Source organism: Callorhinus ursinus, unplaced genomic scaffold, assembly GCF_003265705.2.
Source record: "Callorhinus ursinus isolate GAN/ISIS: 27379988/994484 unplaced genomic scaffold, GSC_fseal_2.0 scaffold63, whole genome shotgun sequence".
Taxonomy (NCBI): Eukaryota; Metazoa; Chordata; class Mammalia; order Carnivora; family Otariidae; genus Callorhinus; species Callorhinus ursinus.
Window position 1 is genome coordinate 1,217,957 of NW_027397125.1, and position 21,825 is coordinate 1,239,781.

At 36.0% G+C, this 21,825-nt stretch overlaps 1 protein-coding gene across 1 annotated transcript in view; it reads right to left on the reverse strand.

The window, feature by feature from the left end:
- The window catches only part of GPR158 (G protein-coupled receptor 158), a 453,369-nt gene that overhangs the window by 197,388 nt on the left and 234,156 nt on the right, over positions 1-21,825 (reverse strand). Inside the window, exon 3 of the mRNA XM_073885618.1 lies at positions 20,339-20,441. Coding sequence (XP_073741719.1) covers positions 20,339-20,441 — 103 coding nt within the window. The remainder of the gene's footprint in view (positions 1-20,338; positions 20,442-21,825) is intronic.

Sequence of the window (21,825 nt, forward strand, 5' to 3'; positions counted from 1 at the left end):
ATGTCTCCATCAATTTGTTAAATATTGTAGAGAATACAATTAATTACTCCCAATTAAAACTATTTTATTTAAAGAGCAGGACCCACTCCAGTTCACTTTTTGTTATATAGACTGTAACTGAATTGCAGGATGGTGAGATGCTCTAATAAACTAGCTTGGTCAAACTACCCAAACCAGATGTTGCCATATTCAGCAACTCAGATTGGTACTGTCACAGGTTCACATAAGACATTTTGCAACATTCTAAACATTTGGGTTTAAGATCAGTTATTTCCTCTCTGTAAGACTTACTCAAGGATTTAAAAAAAAAAAAGGAAAAAGAACAAATTCTCTACTGCAATTAAAAACAGAGTACATTTGTTTTGGGAGCTTGGGAAGATGGTGGAGTAGGAGGACCCTGAACTCTCCCCATCCCACATTCACAACTAGATATCATCCACATCTATGTCAATACACTAGAGAGTGATCCAAAGACTGGCAGAACAAACTCCACAAATAAATATAAGAAGCTGCATCTGAAAGGTTAAGAAGGTCAGGAAGGCAGAGGGAGGCTGCCAGCAGGAAGGAGGGAGTGGCACGTATGAAGAGGGCAGAGAAATGGGCCCTTGCACCAAAAAGCTCACGGGGAAGATTAATCCCTATAACCCCATAACATCTGGCTTTGAAAACCAGAGAGGCTGAATTGTGAAAATTTGTAAAACCAAGGGTACTTCCAGCCTAGAGCTTTAAAAGTCAGTGGACTCAGCAGTGGGCAAACCAGGAGGGTGAGTGATAGCTGGGTCTCTGCCCTGAAAGAGAAAGCAGCCTGAGCAGAGAGACAACACAGAAACAGCAGTTTACACAACAAGGCCAGGGAGTAGGAAGGTAGGGTGGTGGTAGTGGTGAATGGGAGATAGATCTGTTCATACTGATTTCAGAGCATGTTGAGGGACTTCTCCAAAAATGAGGGAGCTGGCAGGTGCCATTTTCCTCCCCTGCCTCCCAGCATACACACAGAGCCACCTGCAGGAAGTGGCTCTCCAGACACTTGCTATCTAACCTGGTAGCAGTGTACCCGAGGACTTGTATACTCCAAGCCTACTAGCCTCAGCCCTGGGCTCAGGGCAAATTTTGTTAGCATATAAGCCCCACTCAGCTGCCAGATGCACAGCTGCCACTGTATGCCAAGCCTACCCAATATGATGCACCCCTGGCCACCTTGGCCCTTAGCTGGTGCATCATTTCAGGGGATATGACATAGGACAAGTGGCCCAATGCAAATTTTGCTAACACCCCAACCCCGCTCCCAAGTTCCCTGGCAGGCACGTCCCCCTGACAGCCTGGGTCCCACTAACACCACAGAGAATAAGCACAGCCCATAAGAGGTAGAGAGTCAGTGCAGATGACTTCACTTAAAGAAAAAGTGACTCAGACACAACAGCAGGGCATAAGCAACACACACAGGGTACTCTCCTGAAGTGCCTGGTTCTGGGGAACAGTGGACACTGCACTGCAGGGCACTCCAGGGACTCTTCTTCATAAAGTCACTACTTTCAAGAGCAGAAGACATAGCTGACCTTCTTAACATACAGAAACAGACACAGAGAGGCAGAAAAAATGAGGAGGCAGAAAAATGTATCCCCAGTGAAAGAACAAGATAAGGTCATGGCCAGAGATCTAAGTGAAACAGATATAAGTAACATGCCTGATAGAGAATTTAAAGCAATGATCATTAGGATATGCACTGGACTTGAGAAAAGTATGGAAGACAATAGTGAGACCCTTAACACAGAGATAAGGAATAACATAGCAGAGATAAAGGACTCAATAAGTGAAATGAAAAACACACTGATGGAATGAACATCACAATGGAAGAAGCAGGGGAATTAATTAGTGACCTAGAAGACAGAATGATGGAAAGTAATCAAGCTGACATACAGAAAAAAGAATTATGTAAAATGAGAATAGACTTAGGGAACTCAGATTCCACCAAACATAATAACATTTGTATTACAGGAGTCACAGAATAAGAAGAGGAAGAAAAGGAAGCAGAAAATTTATTTGAAGAAATAATTGCTGAAAACTTCCCTAATCTGGGAAAGGAAACAGACAGCCAGATCCAGGAGGCACAGAGAACTCTCATCAAAATCAACAAAAGCAGATCCACACCAAGACATACTACAATCAAATTTGCAAAACATAATAATAAAGAAAAAATTTTAAAGCAGCAAGACAAAAGAAGTAAGTAATTTACAAGAGAAAACCCATAGGGCTAGCTGGAGATTTCTCAACTAACACCTGGCAAGCCAGAAAGGAGTGGCCTGATATATACAAAGCTCTGACTGAGAAAAATCTGCAGCCAAGAATACTCTAACCAGCAAGGTTATGATTCAGACTAGAAGGAGAGATAGAGTTTCCCAGACAAACAAAAACTAAAGGAGTTCATGACCACTAAACCAGCCCTGTGAGAAATATTAAAGGGGACTCTGAGTGGAAAGGAAAGACCAAAGGTGACAGTATGAAGGTAGGAAACACAAAGCAGTAAAAATATTTCTGTAAAAAAATCAGTCCCAAGGTACTGACAAAAAAGGGTTATAAAATATAATAACACATACATAAAACGTGGGGAGGAGAGGAGAAAAGAACAGGCTCAAACTTAAACGACCATCAACTTAATATAGACTTCAATATGCAGAAGAGGTTATATATAAAACTAATGGTAATCATATATTAAAAACCACTAATGAATATGCAAAGAATAACGAGAAAGAAATGCAAATATATCATTAATGAAAATCAGTAAACCACGAAACAGAGAAAGACAAGAAATGGTCAAAGAAAATCTCCAGAAAAAGAAAACAAATAAGTGATAAAATGGCAATAAATATATACCTATCAATAATTATTCTGAGTATAAATGGACTAAATGCTCCAATCAAAAGACACAGGGTGACAGAATGGATTAACAAAAAAAAAAAAAAGACCTATGCATATGCTGCCTATAAGAGACTCATTCAGACATAAAGGCAACTGCGGATTGAAAATGGGGAGATGGAGAAATATCTATTATGTAAATGGATGTCAAAAGAAAGCTGGAGTAGCAATACTTATATCAGACTAAACAGACTTTAAAACAAAGACTGTAACAAGAGACAAAGGAGGACACTATATAATAATAAATAAGATATAATAATTGTAACCATTTATGCATCCAAATACATAAAACAGTTAATAACAAACCTAAAGGAACTAATCAATAATATTATAATGATAGTAGGGAACTTTAACACCACACTTACATCAATGGACAGATCATCTAAACAGAAAATCAACAAGGAAACAATGGCTTTGAATGACACACTGGACCAAATGGATTTAACAGACATATTCAGGACATTCCATCCTAAAACAGCATAATACACATTATTTTCAATGGAACATGAAATGAACATGGAACATTCTCCAGAACAGATCATGTATTAGCCCACAAAACAAGCCTCAACAAATTCAAGAAGACTGAAATCACAATGTTAGGAAACTAGAAGTCAACCACAAGAAAAAATTTGGAAAGACCAAAAATACCTGGAGGTTAAATAACATGCTACTAAACAATGAATGGATAAACTAGGAAATAAAAGGAGAAATTTGAAAGTGCATGTTACACGAAAACAATGAATCGTGGATCACTACATCAAAAAATAATGATGTATTATATGGTGACTAACATAATAAAATAAAACAAACAAACAAAAAGTACATGGGAAAAAATGAAAATGAAAACATGATGGTCCAAAACCTTTGGGATATGGCAAAAGCAGTTCTGAGAGGGAAGTTTATAGCAATACAGGCCTACCTCAAGAAGCAAGAAAAATCTCAAATAAACAACCTAACCTTATACCTAAAGGGACTAAAAAAAGAATAACAAAACCTAAAATCAGCAGCATGAAGGAAAGAAAAAAGACTAGAGCAGATATAAAAACTAAAAAAAAACATTAGAACCAATCAATGAAACCAGGAGCTGGTTCTTTGAAAAGATCAGTAAGATTGATAAACCTTTAGCCAGACTTATCAAGAAAAAAAAAGAGAGAGAGAGGACTCAAATAAATAAATCACATATGAGAGAGGAGAAATAACCAACACAATAGAAATACAATTATGAGATAATATGAAAACCTATATGTCAACAAACTGGACAACCTAGAAGAAATGAATAAAATCCTAGAAACATGTAAACTACCAAACTTGAAACAGGAAGAAATAGAAAAGTTGAACAGGCCAATAACCATCAAAGAAATTGAATCAATAATCAAAAACTCCCAAAAAACAAAAGTCCAGGACCAGATGGCTTCATAGACGAATTCTACCAAACATTTAAAGAAGAGTTAATACCTAATCTTCTCAAAATATTCCAAGAACAGAAAAGGAAGAAAACTTCCAAATTCATTCTATGAGCCCAGCATTATCCTGATACCAAAACCAGATAAAGACACCATTAAAAAAGAGAACTACAGGCTGATATCCCTGATGAGCACAGATGCAAAAATCCTTAATAAAATACTAGCAAACCGAATTCAACATTACATTAAAAAAAAATCATTTGCCACAATCATGTAGGATTTATTCTGGCTTGCAAGGGTGGTTCAATGTTCACAAATCAATGTGGTATGTCACATCAATAAGGAAAAGGATAAGAACCATATGATCATTTCAGTAGATGCAGAAAAAGCATTAGACAAAATACAGCATCTATTTGTAAAAATCCTCAACAAAGTAGCTTTAGAGGGAACATACCTCAAATTAATAAAGGCCACATACGAAAAACCCACAGCTAACATCATCCTTAAATGCAGAAAAACTGAGAACTTTTCCCCTAAGATCAGGAACAAGACAGGGATGTCCGCTCTCACATTTTTATTCAACATAGTACTGGAAGTCCTAGCCACAGCAATCAGACAACAAAAAGAAATAAAAGGTATTCAAATCAGCAAGGAAGAAATAAAATTTTCACTATTTGCAGATGACATGATACTCTATATAGGAAACGTGAAACCCACCAAAAAACTGCTAGAACTGACTGATGCACAAATTCAGTAAAGTCACAGGATAAAAAATCAACGTACAGAAACCTGTTGCATTTCTATATACCAATAATGAAACAGGAGAAAGAAATTAAGAAAACAATCCCATTTACATTTGCACCAAAAATAGTAAGATACCTAGGAATAAACCTAACCAAAGAGATGAAAGACTTGTACTGTGAAAACTATAAAACACTAATGAAAGAAACTGAAAATGACACAAAGAAATGGAAAGACATCCCATGCTTATTGACTGGAAGAACAAATATTTTTATTTTTATTTATTTTTTATTTTTTTTAAGATTTTATTTATTTGACAGGGAGAGAAACAGCGAGAGAGGGAACACAAACAGGGGTAGTGGGAGAGGGAGAAGCAGGCTTCCTGCCGAGCAGGGAACCCGATGAGGAGCTCAATCCCAGGACCCTGGGATCATGACCTGAGCCAAAGGCAGACGCTTAATGGCTGAGCCACCCAGGCGCCCCAAGAACAAATATTTTTAAAATGTCCATGCTACACAAAGCAATCTACACATTTAATGTTATCCCATCAAACTACCAACAGCATTTTTCACAGAGCTAGAATGAACAATCCTAAAATTTGTATGGAACCACAAGACCCCAAATAGCCAAAGCAATCTTGAAAAAGAAAACCAAAGCTTGGAGGCATCACAATTCCAAAACTTCAAAGTTACATTACAAGTTGTAGTAATCAAAACCATATGGTACTGGCACAAAAATAGACACAGAGATCAATGAAACAGAATACAAAACCCAGAAATAAATCCTCAACTACATGGTGAATCTTCTACAATGGTGTTGGGAAAACTGGACAACCACATACAAAAGAATGCAACTGGACCACTTTCTTACACCATACACAAAAATAAATTCAAAATCAATGAAAGACCTCAATGTGAGACAGGAAACCAGAAAAATGCTAGAGGACAACACTGGCAATAACCTCTTTGACATCTGCCACAGCAACTTCTTTCTAGATATGTCTCCTGAGGCAAGGGAAACAAAAGCAAAAAAGCTTTTGCACAGTGAAAAAAAATCAACAAAACTAAAAGACAACCTACAGAATGGGAGAAGATATTTGCAAATGACATATCCACTAAAGGGTTAATATCCAAAATATATAAAGAACTTATAAAACTCAACACCCAAAAACCATATAATCCAACTTAAAAATGGGCAGAAGAGATAAACAGACATTTCTCCAAAGAAGATATACAGATGGCCAACAGACACATGAAAAGATGCCCAACATCACTCATCATCAGGGAATAGCAAATCAAAATCACAATGAGATATCACCTCATACCTGTGAGAATGGTTAACATCAACAACACAAGAAACCACAGGTGTTGTTGAGGATGTGGAGACAAAGGAACAATCCTGTAATATTGGTAGGAATACCAACTGGGACAGCCACTCTGGAAAACAGTATGGAGGTTCCTTAAAAGGCTAAAAATAGGGGTGCTGGATGGCCTAGTTAGTTAAGCATCTGACTCCTGATTTGTGTTCAGGTCATGATCTCAGGGTTGTGTGATCGAGCCCTGCGTTGGGCTCTACACTGGCATGGAGCCTGCCTAAGGTTCTCCCTCTCCCTCTCCTTCTTAGTCCCCCTCCCCCTCTAAACGTAGTTAAAAATAGAATTATCCTATTGCAATCCAGCAACCGCACTAAGAGGTATTTACCCAAAGAATACAAAAACATAATTCAAAGGGATACATGCACCCTGATGTTTATACCAGCATTATTTACAATAGCCAAATCATGAAAACAGCCCAAGTGTCCATGGATTGATGAATGGATAAAGAAGATGTGAGATATATATAGTGAATGTGAGATATATATATATAGTGAATGTGAGATATATATGATGAAATATTACTCAGCCAGGAAAAAGAATAAAATCTTGCCATTTGCAATGATATGGATGGAGCTAGACAGTATAATGCTAAGTGAAATAAGTCAGTCAGAGAAAGACAAATACCATTTGATTTCACTCATATGTGGAATTTAAGAAACAAAACAAATGAGCAAAGGGAAAAACAGAAAGAGAGATGGACACAGAGACAAACCAAGAAACAGACTCTTAATTATAGAGAACAAATTGATGGTTACTAGAGGGGAGGTGTGTGGGCGATGGGTTAAATAGGTGATGGGGATTAAGGACGGTACTTGTGATGAGCACAGGGTGATGTGGAAGCGTTAATTCACTATACTGTACACCTGAAACTAATATAACACTGTATGTTAACTAATTGGAATTAAAGAACTTTAAAAGAAGGAATACATTCTTTCTGAAATTTATTGTGTATTACATTTATATAATTAACAAAAATTAGCCACTCTTCCATCCTTCTTTCTCTTACCAGAAAAGCTTATTCCTAAATGAGACTTAGACATCATTTCTGTACTACGATAGAGATACAATTCTTTCACTAGTCCAATTTTGTTGCTCATCTTTATTTCCTAATTACGGTCCCCTCTACATTGATATATTTTGTTATTCACATAAATAAAGGTTCTTTCACAGTGACTGTAATGTCTCCCAATTCTGATTTACTGGGGAGACTGAGTTACTTGTCTGTATTCAACCTATTGAAACCTACTGAATGCAAGGTAGCATCGAGGAACACAATCATCTCAGACAGTACTGTTGAACAGTCCATTCCTGCTGTCCAAAGCTGGACTTAAACTTATCTACTCTCTCCCATTATTCTCTTCACCAACCTATTATCCAGATCTATACCAACACAGAGGACTTTTCATGCCTAATGCACTCTGTCTCTGTTCACTTCTCTTCCTGATGCTCCAAGTCCCTGTGACTATCTTTATCTGCCTGTGTTCTTCTAACTCTGCCTATGGCTAAAGTTCTACAGATGTATATGCTGTACCCAAATAAGCTATGAGAGCAATAAGAATAGGACAATCATTTTATATTTTCTAACCTAGATTAATATTACAAAAGATCGCCATAAAATACAATCATGAGTGCAGGACATACAACAGAAAAAGCTCATATGCTGCATTATCTTCCCCAGGTAAGGCTGAAATAAGTTACAGGTATTATGTCTACTAACATAGTAGCAGCTAGATATAAGGTTGGAAATTGACAAGTCCAAACCATTCTATATTTCTTCATATAGGTAATACTAAATTATGTTGGTTAGATGAATGCTTCAATATTTGTGGGTAAAAGCAATTTGTTAGAAAATAAATTATGGTCACATTTTATTCTTTGTTCTCAGAAGTATCAGAAGATCAACCCACAAATGTTGAATAGTGAAGTGCTCTCATGAGAAACTTCCTCTTTAATAAATGTCTTAACTTTATTTGAATATGAAAAATCATGAGGTTCTGTAAGGGACACAAAGTGGTAAAATGGAGAGAAAGAAAAACCACAAGTCAGAGACCCGATTTCTAAAGCACAAAAAAGCTGTAATTACAGACAGAACTTTCTACATTCAGTTCTTCCTATAGGACTCAAAGCATGATTAAATAATCTTCTGGTTCCAAAAACATTTTATCAATTTATGCTGAAGTTCTCTATCCAGGACAAGGGAATATATGCAGCTCGTAGAAATCATACTACTACCAAATAATAATAATGGGCTTTTTGTTAATTAATCTACTAAATGGTACCTTAATTTATGATGGCTTAAAAATTTAAGTTCCTAGAGGACAGGGGTCATGATTTATATATATCTCTTCATGCACTCAGCACTGAACACAGTATTTTATACATATTGAGCACTCAGCAAATAATTGCTAATGATGAAAGTGATCTTCCAAAATGAATAAATGCAATACAAATGTATAGCTGAAAATATTCAACCCAACAAATCTTCAGACTCTCAAATCATTTATGCTTAAGAATTCATTCAAAATGGTATTTTTCAAGATGCTAGACACAAATTGGAAAAATATGTTAGGAATAGGAGTTATTACAGGTGTCTTTGGAACCGAAAGTGTGTTTAGAAATCATCTTGGAGGATAATTTGATTTGGGAATCTCAGTTCTGAGCAACTTAAAAACATCCTCCACACACAGAATCCCAACCTGCTTTGCTAAAGCTTAAAAATGAAGATAATACTTGGAACTTTCAGATAAAACAAATGCTTCCTGAAGACAAATGACAAATATGAAGAGCTATGAGCTTTGGCGATCGATAGCAGCTTTTCAGCTCATTATATGGATGATCAAATATGCTGCCTTGAGCAAAAATATAAAAAAGGACATTGGGAGAAGTTTATAGTGGCACCACAGGATATCTGAGGAATCAAATATTCACCTGTAAACATGAGCCTGGCGAGATAAATTGTGGAATCTGTGAACAATATGTTAACCTTTTTCTTACTTTAATTTTACTACACTGACCTCAGAAAAACACAAAACCTCGGGGCATTTTTATTTAAGTATAGTTTTATATTTATATAAACTAGTAAAAATAGAAACGAGAATGGGTAAGTAAATCACAGTACATTTACTCAATGGAATTCTATGGAGCTATTAAAATTACATTCAAGAAGATTATGTATTATATTAAAATGAATATAATACCAAGTTTTCAGAAAGATATGTACACACATTTTATAAAAACAATAAACTTAAAGAATTAAAGTATCAACAGATTTCAAATGGCTTTTGAAATTCTTTTCTACACACTCCAAAATTTTCCTAAATGAGCATGTAATATTTTTATAATAAAAACATAAATATTTTAAATCTGTGACCCTTAGATAGCAGTGAATAACAAAGTGAATTTTTGCTCCAAATCCCAAAGACCTAATGAGCTCATCAATGCTACAAGTGTTGAAAAATTTCAGACCTCTGAATTAAAATAATGTTCTAAAAATTAGATTTTTTAACTTAATTTTGATATAATTTGAAATGTACAGGAAAGATGCAAGAATGGTACAAATAAATTCCATATATATACATAAAAAATGTGGTATATGTGCACAAGGGAATATTATTCAGCCATGAGAAAGGGGACTATCCTGACATTTCTGACACCATAGACGGATTATTCTACAAGAGATAAATCAGGGCGCCTGGGTGGCTCAGTTGGTTAAGCGACTGCCTTCGGCTCAGGTCATGATCCTGGAGTCCCAGGATCGAGTCCCGCATCGGGCTCCCTGCTCAGCAGGGAGTCTGCTTCTCCCTCGTACCTTCCTCCCTCTCATGCTCTCTCTCTACCATTCTCTCTCTCTCTCAATAAATATCTTAAAAAAAAAAGAAAATATCCTCTAAAAAAAAAAAAGGATAAATCAGACAGAGAAAGAAAAATACAGTATGATATCACTTACATATGGAATCCAAAAAAGTCAAAACCTTAAAAAATAGAGATCAAAGTGGCGGTTACCAGGAGATAGGGATGAGGAAGATAAGACTGATGGTGTTTAAGATTACAAACTTGTAACGAGTAGTATATAAGCTGTAGAGTTCTAATACATAGTATAATGAATATAAATAATATTGTACTGTAATGATGTAATGTAACAAATATTGCCTCAATGGAAATCATAATAAAATAAAGAAATATATCAAAGTAATATGCTATACACCTTAAATCTATAAAACATAACAAAAATGGGGAAAAATCCATATATTATTTACCCAGATCCACTATTTATATTCTATAGCATTTATAGGATCATTCATAGTCCCTGGACAGATTGATAGATGTTTATAGATTTACACGTACACTACATTTTCTGACCCATTTGAGAGTAAAGTAGAGATATTGTGTCCCTTTACTCATAAATACTTCAGTTTGTACATCCTAAGAAAAGAGCATTCTCATGTAAATCCACATTATCATTATCAAAGTTGGGAGATTTAATACTGATACAATATTTTTTATGAATAGTCCATATTAAAATTCCATAAATTCTCAGTTATGATGCATTGCATTTAGGTGCCATGTCTCTAGTCTCTGATTTGGAACATTATTAATGAAGAACACTACATCAAAAACTAATGATGTACTATATGTTGGCTAACTTAACATAATAAAAAAAAAGAAATAAATACTGATAAGAGAATCTCATTCCGGAAAATTAAATCCATACTCTTGGAAATGAAAAAAAAAAACAAACAAAAAACTTTCTAGTCTTCCAAAAAAACTCTGCTGATCAGTTTGCAAGTTTTGATGTTTCATAACATTTTTGTTTTACAAAGTATGAATCAGTAAAATTTTAAGATTGTTATCACACAACAAACATACCACTATGAAAAATAATGTATAATAGATGCATATAATAAATATTAAATCCTGTACCTGTATGTTATTGTTGGCTACATTATTTTACATTGAATAATAAAGTGTAATACTTTCTATCATTAAACTGGAAAGTAGAGATGATTCCATAGTGAGTCCTTCATTTTTATGCTGTCCTTTTAAACTTTGTACTACTTTTTGATATTCTAATATTAGAACAGTTAACACTATTAACAATGCCTTTCTAAATATTTCAGTCTATTTGGAGATTTTTTAAAAAAATCTATTGAAATAAGTTAGACAATTCAAAATAACAAAAAATGCAGAGACATAGTTTTTAATAATTTTCTTAGTCATCCTTTCACTTTGTTAAACAGGAATTTCAGAAGATGTGGTCCATATATACAATGGAATATTATTCAGCCATCAGAAAGAATGAATACTGACCATTTGCATCAACATGGATGGAACCGGAGGGGATTATGCTGAGTGAAATAAGTCAAGCAGAGAAAGACAATTATCATATGGTCTCGCTCATATGTGGAACATAAGGAACAGCACGGAGGACCACAGGGGAAGGGAGGGAAATCTGAACAGGGAGAAATCAGAGAGGGAGATGAACCATGAGAGACTATGGACCCTGGGAAATGAACTGAGGGTCTCAGAGGGGAGGGAGATGAGAGGGCCGGGTAACAGGGTGATGGGCATTAAGGAGGGCACGTGTTGTGATGTGCACTGGGTGTTATACATAACTGATGAATCACTGAACACTACATCAAAAACTAACGATGTACTATACAGTGGCTAACTGAACATAATAAAAAAAAATAGTGCTGTCATTCCCATAGCAATACCAGTTTCCACAAAAAAAAAGCTCAGGGAAGATTAAACTGCATTATTAAAATTAGAAGTTGTCCTTACAAATAATATTACAAATAATGTAGTAACTTAAAACTTTCTCCTTCAACAAGGTAATACTGTCATGAGACTTGCAAATGAAATTAGTAGGTAACATTAGAAAACTTACGTGGCAAAGTTCTATTTGAATGCCTTCTACCAAAACAAAAATTACACTGGGTATCCATTGAGAAATTTTGTCATCTACCATAAAAACCCAAGTGGTAAATTAGGTCATTGCTAATGAAACACTAAAACTTTTCAAAAATTTTCTTAAAATATCAGTTTTTTGGTTTGGTTTTCTGAAGATTCAACTAATGAACAAATTGAAGGGGTACTTTTCTTCTCTCCTCTTTTTTTTTTTATAAAAAATATACAACTTTCTTAATCCCTTAGATTGATATTCCCTTGGAATAGAAGTATCAAACTGATAGATCAAAATGTACCCACATTTTTATGACTTGTGGTACCTACCGTCAAAAGGTACCACAGAAAGTTTTCTTCTTACGTTTTATGGAAGAAAAGTACAGAGTTTCTGATTTAGAAAAGAATGAGTTGAAGTGGGTCGGGTAAATTGAAGTAGAAGTTATATATTTCAGGTCTTCGTAGTACAAACATCAGATGGAAATATTAAGTGCTTTGCTGGGTAAGATTCTGTGAAAAACTGTTTCACAAGAGCAAAAAGGTAATATTTGTATATTTGGAGTATGGAGAGAAAACATGACTACCTTTTAAGGCCAGTTAAATCTTAAAGCTCTTACATTTGATCTGATTTACTAATATTGAACGCTGAGTTGTATTTTACTCAAGACTGCCTTCATTTGTTGTTTGTGGGTATTGCAATATGTTCTGGGAAGATGTGGGTCTGTCCTGGAAGCTTAGACACTTTTGTCCTGCACTGCTGAAAAGAATGTCTGGGACAGTTGGTGCTCAGTAATATTTTTTGGCAGATGGATTTTTCGGACATAAATCAATCAACAAACCAGTCAGAGGTCCCTTGGAGGTACTGTAGCCCTCAGTGATAGGAACTGGTTCTGGCAGAGGAAGATAGAGGCCAGACCTTTGCAAGACTGGCCCATGTGCCCATTTGCCAAAACTCCCTCCTCCTTCCATTCTACAGGCACGTGAGAAAAAGATGGACCACAAACAATGAACATAATTCAGCTCAAAGTAACGGAATCAATTCAGACAATGAGAGTTCAACATTAGCTCTAGGTACAAATAATGCTCATCTGAAATCATCATTAGGTTAAACATCTCCTTTCTTTCCATACACATATTTGCTTTTTTATTAGAATTGGGGCGGGGGGAAGAACTAGAGGGAACATATTCATAGGTTTGTAGTTAAGATGCGGCAATTAGCTAATCATGGGAAGATATATTTGTTATTTGTTATTTCATGGTTTAGGATGATGAAATAATCTGCCTCCAGTCTTCAGGTTGTTAAAATCACATCCAAAAATTAAGTGGAAAAAGGTACATGTACATGAGTAACCAACACAATCAGGAGATTTCTACGTATATTTGGTTCAATATCTATAATATCCACATGGAGAGAAGAGTTAGCTGAATATGCTTATATACAGACTGCTATCCAAAAAGATTCCTACTGTTGGGACATGAATGTATATTTGTATATCCTAAAATCAGGATTAGCTCATATACCATCATATAGTTGCACACGAATGGCTAGTTGTGAAAATAAGTTCAATATAAAGCCCAGTGCAAGCATTTTAAAACTTATATTTCCTCACCATGAATATAGTCAGAGTTCAAGTTTTTCCCTACCTTGATATATGCTTACCTATACATTTTATATTCACTTTTCTATTGTCTCCTATATTTTTAGTAGTATTTTTCTTTGGACAAAAATACCATTTAGATCTTAGAAAGATTCTGATATGACTTACAAAATTATAAAACACAAATGGATTTTTTGCCCATAGACACTTTATTCATTCAATCCCCACGACATCCAATACATAAATACTATAAACAAAAGGACTAAATTCTCCACATTCACATTAATATAACCATCACCACCATTTTAGGGATACGATATGTCATCTCATTTACTCCTTCCTCACAACAGGCAAGGAATAGATTCCACTATTCCTGCTTTATGAATATGGAAAGAGAATCTCAGAATGTATGAGAAACTGGCCCAAGTCTCCTGCTAGTAAGTGGACATAAGATTTAAACCCAAGTATGAATGACTCAAAGACCCACCAGATTATAAATTGTTCTGAGTCAATTATTTGGAATTGTGAACAATTTCCTCTAGAGAAAGCACTACGGCCTACTGTGAACACTGGAATGAATGCTGGGTGGGAAGCAAGCTAACTGAGTGTACTAGTTTTCTATTGCTGCTATAAGAAATTCCCACAAACTCAGTGTCTTAAAACAACACAAATTTATATTGCTTCTTAAATGAAATATAATATAGTTATATTCATTCTTACACTTCTATAGGTCAGAAGTCTGACATGGGTCTCACTTGGCTAAAATCAAGGTGTCAGCAGGGCTATATATATATATATATATATATATATATTTTTTTTTTTTTTCCTGGAGGATCTAGAGAAGATTCCATTTCCTTGCCTTTTCCAGTTTCCTGAGACCACCTATATTCCTTGGCTGAGTTTATTCCTCCATCTTCAAACCCCGCCATGTAGTATTTGTCTGACCCTTGTACCCTCACTTCTGTCTCTTGACTACAGCCAGGAAAGTTTTCTGCTATTTGGGACTGATGTGATTAGAATGGTCCCAATAATCGAGGATAATCTTCTCATCTCAAGGTCTGTAACTTAATCACATCAGCAAAGTCCCTTTTTGCCATGTGAGGTAAAGACAGTCACAGAGCATAAAAATGGGAACATGTACATCTTTGGGGGCTGGGAACTGACATCATTCTGCCTATTACAATGAAATTATTTGTGAATGACTGACAGTCAAATTTCCCTGCCAGAGGGTTTTTTTTTTAATATTTTGGGGAAGATGATTGTCTAGAAAAGTGAATCTCAAATTAGCAGTCCAATAAAGTAAAATAATGTAACTAAATAAAAGTAGTAATAGAAATATTTTTTAATCTAATGAAGTAAATTTTTGGGTAGTAGGAAGAAGGAAGATTTTTGGATGACTGAATATTATATATGAGAGTGGGGCCCATTTTAAAGTTTTAAAGAAAAAATCTGGGACATGGGAATATGATCTTCTGCTGGGAAATGGGGCAGATACTAGATGAAAGGAATAAAAATGGGGAGATATTGGGGAAAGAGGGGACTGGAATAGATACAAACTTCCAAATAATAATCATAAAAACAATATTTTTTGAGCATTTAATATGTGCCAACTGCCATTATTAGAACTTTGAATTTATTATTTAATCATTATAACAATTTTATAAAACATGTAATATTATCCCAGTTTTACATAGGTCATAAATGAAGGTTAGGGAAATTAAAGAATATAGCACAGTGCAAGTAAGTAGTAGAGCTAGGATTCAACCCCAAGTTAGACTTATTCCAAAGACCATGCTCTTAATTACTGGGCTAAACTATGATAGAAATTCAGCTCTGGTAGAAATTTAACCACCAGGGAAGTCCAACATGGTATGGAGTATGTCCCAACAGTTGGAAAGAACAAAGTCAAAGATTAACAGATTAAATGCAATAGTCAAGAGTCCAAGACCGTGGACAGCACCGGGAACCCTTCCACTGGCAACTCACCCCCCCTTCCAGATCTTCCAGACACATCGAGGGACTGGACTCCATTCACTACGAGCAGGACTAACGAAGGAAGACATGAAAACTGAAAACTAGGCAAATGAATGAGGCAAAAACAAGAGCACAACTAGACGGACATCTGTGCCACTGTAACTGGAATGAAACTGACCAGGACTAACTGTAATACAGCAAAAGTGAGTGGGGCCACAGACCAACAGCAAAAGTGATGATGCTGACAATGAGACCGTGATGTTCGAGCTCTCCTGATCTGTTCTAAATCTGGGGGTGCTGTTAGAGACTGACACAGGACCTAGTCTGCAGAAAGCCAAGTATCTCCAGCTCGCCGGCCATGAAAAAGAGGAGGAATAAGCTTATTCCAGAAAGGTTAGCCTTGAACAGTTTGCTGAGAGTGCAGCATCGCTATATTGTACCTGCTTTCAAAGAGCTTCTTTTTCTTTTCTCCCAAGGTAATACCTTTTTAAAAATCTCTACATTCTTGTCTTACCCCCACCCCATCATTAACACAAGAGTTGCCAAAACAGGGATTGCTTTAGTCCCTGTTTGGGTCATTTGCAATTAGGTTTCTCTGGAAAGGCACATAAGCCAAAGTCAGTCCAAAAGACAAGAGAAGTAAGACTGAAAGGCTGGGAATGTATCTACAGAAAAGAGAAAAGAGGTTTCACTGAAGACAGAATTCGTATTAAGATAGATGGATTTGAGAGAGATGAGCATGTCATAAGCTGCTTCTTTTTCAGCAACCTGGAAGTGAACAGCCTGGATTTGAAGAGACAGTTATACATCAGTACTTGGTTATTCTGAAATCCTGCTACCATCCAGATGTCAGATCTTATTAGTTCACATATGACCACCAATTTCAAGAGAGATGCCAGGAACACAGTCTCTGGGCTGTCAGCACAATTTTAAATCATGTCATTTAAACATAACCTTGTTGGTCTTTACAAGCCCGTTGTTTACCGTGGGTCTTAGTCTGAATAAAGATTTTAAATCACCTCATAGTTTAACAGGATTTTTAAGTCACATTTACATTTTCTCTAAGACGTGAGCACTATATCTCAGCTCTTCTCTCCAAATGCAGTAACATGACAATAACAGATGTGGGGATTTCCGATCTTGTTTTCGATGTAGAACTGTAAAGTAAGTGCATTTAATCTTTGAGGTACGTTCTTTTCTGTTTTCTGTATCCTATGCTCCTGATCAGGCAACTAATTTCTTCCTGTGGCCTCTAGCTCCCAAGTAGTCTGCCTACTGCCCTTCTCAATGCAGCACTGGTTGTTATACTTCTGCTGTCCCCCATGTCAAATTCATTCTCCAAAAGTTCTACTTTTAAAAAATTAGTTATTGTAATATGATAAAATGTGAGACCAAGTGCTAATGACCAATGATGTTTAAGGATTATCTCTTTACACACATCACTGATGTTTGTTTATCACTTAACTACACCTACAAACACTTATCACATGCCATGTACTATGCTTGCAGGTTCACATATGTTATCTCATTTTGGGGATCTTCAAAGCCTTCTTTACCCTTGGTTCCAGAGCTACCCATAGTCATTCCTTAAGTCATGGGTAGCTCCTTAAGAATATAAGAAAACAACTGTCAATACGAACTGCCTGGATACTATGATTAAAAGACTGAATGTATTAAAATGCAGAAATAAGTAGTAAATGTTTTCTAATAATAATAAGGAATAAAAAAAATGTTTGGACAGTCCTTAGATGAGGACCCTGGTAAGTTATAACTTGCATTCTTGGTCAGATTGCTGTATTCTTTCTTTAGCACAAGGAGTGAATAACGATGGATTTTCCTGCAACCTGACAAGGCCATCAGGAAAGACAGTTTTGGTCAAAGTGCATTTTACTGACTTCAAATTATAACATGTAGCTAGCTTTCTGCTCTGTCATTGAGGAAGGTTGGTCTGGTTAAGTATGTGCTAAGGTCAAAGCTGAATCACAGCTAATGTCTAAATATAGACCATCTTTTAAAAACTGTGGTCTCTTTTCCATGGCTGCAATGTGTACAACACAGGAGTTAGATTTACACAGAGAAGCTGCCTTTTCTTAGAGAAAGGAGGTCCAGTGAAAAACACTGGCTTTTAAAATAAGGAAGAAAGTAGGAGTGTGCAAATTAAATAAAGATAAGTTGTTAAAGGTTAACTAGTTTCTCCTGGTGGTGTTATAAGCAAATGGCATAGTCATTCTCTGGTTCTAAAATATTTAGATGTTTTATTTCAGTCACATAGTGGGAGCTGAGAACAAATGTGGGTAAACCAGATACAAAATACCTTCACAGAACATAAGCTAAAACCTATTCCCTTAATTCTTTGATGTTGAATCATCTGTTATGTCTGGACCGTAAATGTGAAGAATACCAAAGTCGCCCTGGTATTGCCATGGTTTGGTACACACAGATACAAGGAAAAGCACATCTACCCTGAAAATGTTATCATCACTGCTATTGTATTAGTTTTCTATTGTTACATGACAGATTACTGGAAATTTGGGGGCTTAAAATACCTATTCATTATCTCCCAGTTTCTGTTGATCAAAAGTGTGGACATAGTGTAACTGGGCTCTCTGCTCGGGGTCTTACTAGACTGAAATCAAGGTTTTGGCCTGGCTGTATTCTCATCTGGAGCTTAAGATCCTCTTCCATGTGTATTCAGGAGTCTAGAAGAATTTAGTTGCTTGAAGTTAGAGAACTGAGGTCCGTGTTTTCTTGGTTGCTGTCCATGAGATTTGCTCTCAGCTCTCAGAGGCCGCACTCAGGTTTTAGCCATGTGGCCCTCTCACAACAAGGCAGTTTACTTCTTCAAGGCCAGCCCTAGAATCTCTCTTCAGTTGGCTATGCTGGGAGGGAATCTTATTTAATGCAATGTAATCACATAGGTGACCATACTATCACCTTTGCTATATAATACAGCCTAAGCAGGGAGTGAGTCACTACCTCACTGTATTCACAGATCTCACCCACACTTAAGAGAAGGTACTGGACAGGGCCTGTGGGAACAGAAGCTTGGAGGCCATCTTAGAATTATACCTGTAACGATGAATCAGAACAAAGGCTGAATTCTGAATATATGACAGAGGAGAGAGCAAAGTGTTACTCATCTCCAGAGCCTATATGTTAAATGTAAACAGCTTCAATACCAAGAATAATGTTTTCCAGGAGGAACACAACAACAAAAAAATCTACAAATGTCTACCGAAATTCCCAGAGGAAGAAACTCAGGTCTCGATCTCAATGTACCCTTTGAAGTATGCCGAGTAGAAATGCAAATTCCTCTCCAGACCAATAATAAGGCATGCAAAGATTTGTCAATGGCTATCTAAAAGATACCTGTACCCCAGTTTCAGTAACCCCAAGCCCTAACTTTCTATAAAACCACCCATTTTACCACTACACTCCTTCTTTATATCCAACAGCTGGCTACAAGCCAGTGTGGTAACACTGCATTCTCTAGAGATAAAGTAAAAAATCAATATTCAAGTTGTAACACTGACATTTTCTGGAGTAGGAATAAAATAGCAGATGACCAAGTTTTGATTGTGGAGTATACACCCTGTATGATCACCTCCCCTGGAATGTGAGTGGACCTGTAAATATGGGGAGATAGTCTCTCCTTCAAGTAGGTTATGTTATCTGGCGAGAGGATGGGATGCTCACTCTCATGATTATTTTATGTTATATACGATTCAGTCTGAGCAGAGTGAGGGAACTGTTTTGCTAGCCTTGGAGGGGGAGCTGCAATGTTGCGAGACCGTCACAAGGACAGGCTTTAAGGACCTCTTGGAGCTGAGAGCAGACTAACGTCTAGCAGAATAAAAGGGGGGGGGCCTGCAAGATGCTGACCTGAATGAGCTTGGAAGAAGACCCTGGACCTCGGATCGGATTGCATCCCAGATGACACCTTAATTTTAGCCTGGTGAGACAGGGAACCAAGCTAACCTGTGACTGGAAAGGTAACCAATGAAAACCGTGTGATAATAAATTTGTGTTCTTTAAACTGTTAACTTTGTGGTAGCTCCTTATGCTGTATAGAAAACTAACATATAAACAAATTAATAAACAAAGTAAACAAACCAGCAAAATTAGGTTTAGGAACTTTCTGTAGCAACAGCTCTCAATAACTGAATCCCAACCGATCTTACTGCGTAGCTAACATTATTTTCAGGAAATGCATTGAAAACTAAAACATAATGAAAATAAACACATTATTCTGTGGTACTCCAGGGCATAGTAGAAGACAAACCAAAGCAAAAACTCCTTAAGGGATGAAAGAATGTCAGACCAGTGGAGACTGAAGCAAATAACTCCAACAAGGTCAAAAGAAAATATGAATAATTAATAATGGTGTATATTATGTGGACTCATAAATATGCAGAGAAGCAAAGCACACTTACTCTGAAAGTTGTTCACTGAGAAGTCTTGAGGATGATAGAATCCTGCTTTGCAAATGCACTGATAGGCTCCAAGCACGAATCCTAGACCTTTAATTGGCATACACTATGAAAAAGAAAAGACAGCAGTAGAGTTGATCACAGTTTATTTCACAGTATAAAGACTCACAGATATCCATCACTACAAATGGTAACAGAACTATCACATTTTCCAGAAATAAAGTATCTCTTTTTTGAACTCTTATTTTGGGTTTGTTTGTCAACAGACATTTTTTAGATGCCGCAAACTAAGTTTCCTTTCTAAATACATGCCATTATGGCTGTAGGCACCACACAACTTTAACTCATTCATTTGCCACAGGGAGTAAACTTCTAGGCATGGCTTCTGGGTTTGATGCCTCAAATATAATCTTATTGCTTTAAGAGATATTTCCAAAGCCTATAAGAATGCCTTAAGAAGGACTCCATGAAAAATATTTCTATCATCGCAAAGGGAGGCAGATAGGTAGGTAGGTGGATGGATAGAATTCAGGATGTGAAAATTGCTTCTATGAATTAAATATTCACCAAATTTTCATCCTTGGAATAAAATAAAATAAAATAAATAAAATAACAAATTGGTGAAATAACAAAACAAGTAAACCTTAAAGTGCAAATTTGGAAGAGAAAAATAAAGATAAAATAATGATCCCAAGGGCTCTTTACCTAAAATCTCTTTCATAGATAAGTGTCCTACATTTACATACATTTTTAAAAAATGACCAGCTTTCTAAATATGTCACATCAATAAATGTAATAGACATCTCCCAAAAGCTTAATCTTGGCTTCTTTCGAAAATCTATCACTTAAATCTCATAAAATTTGGCTTAACATACTTCATTTCTGCTACATTTAATTACATAAGCGCAGAATAACTTTTATTAAAATACAAACAGTACATCAATAAAACAGGAGTGTCTCAAGAATACGGTCAACACTGAAATTTAATTTCTGCTCTCTACCAAGATGCCAATCCTTTGACTTTTTGCCATTATGATCAATTAGAAAGTCTTACAATCTAATAGATTTTAGTTATAAAATGTCTCCCTAATACAGAAGCCCTGAAGAGAAAACTCTAAATAATTTAAATAATAATTCCACAATCTAAGCTTAATGATTGGTATCAAGATCAATATTACATACTATGAAAATTCCAAGAAATAGAAAAGTATTTATATATAAGGTAGCAAGAGCTAGTACATGTTCTAAATTCATACAGATAAAACAAAAAATTTTAACAAAGAGCTAAGAGACCTCCTTGAATATTTTATTTCATTAATTCTACCCCTACTCCCAGCCTTTTTTTCTACCCAGTACACAATTTGTAACTAATTATACCTTACAATTGAAAACACAGTTCCTGACCCAGAGCAATATATGAGAAGAGAGAAGTACCAATCAATTCAACTGAGTTGGCAAGTACGAATCAATTCAACTGAGTTGGCAAGTAT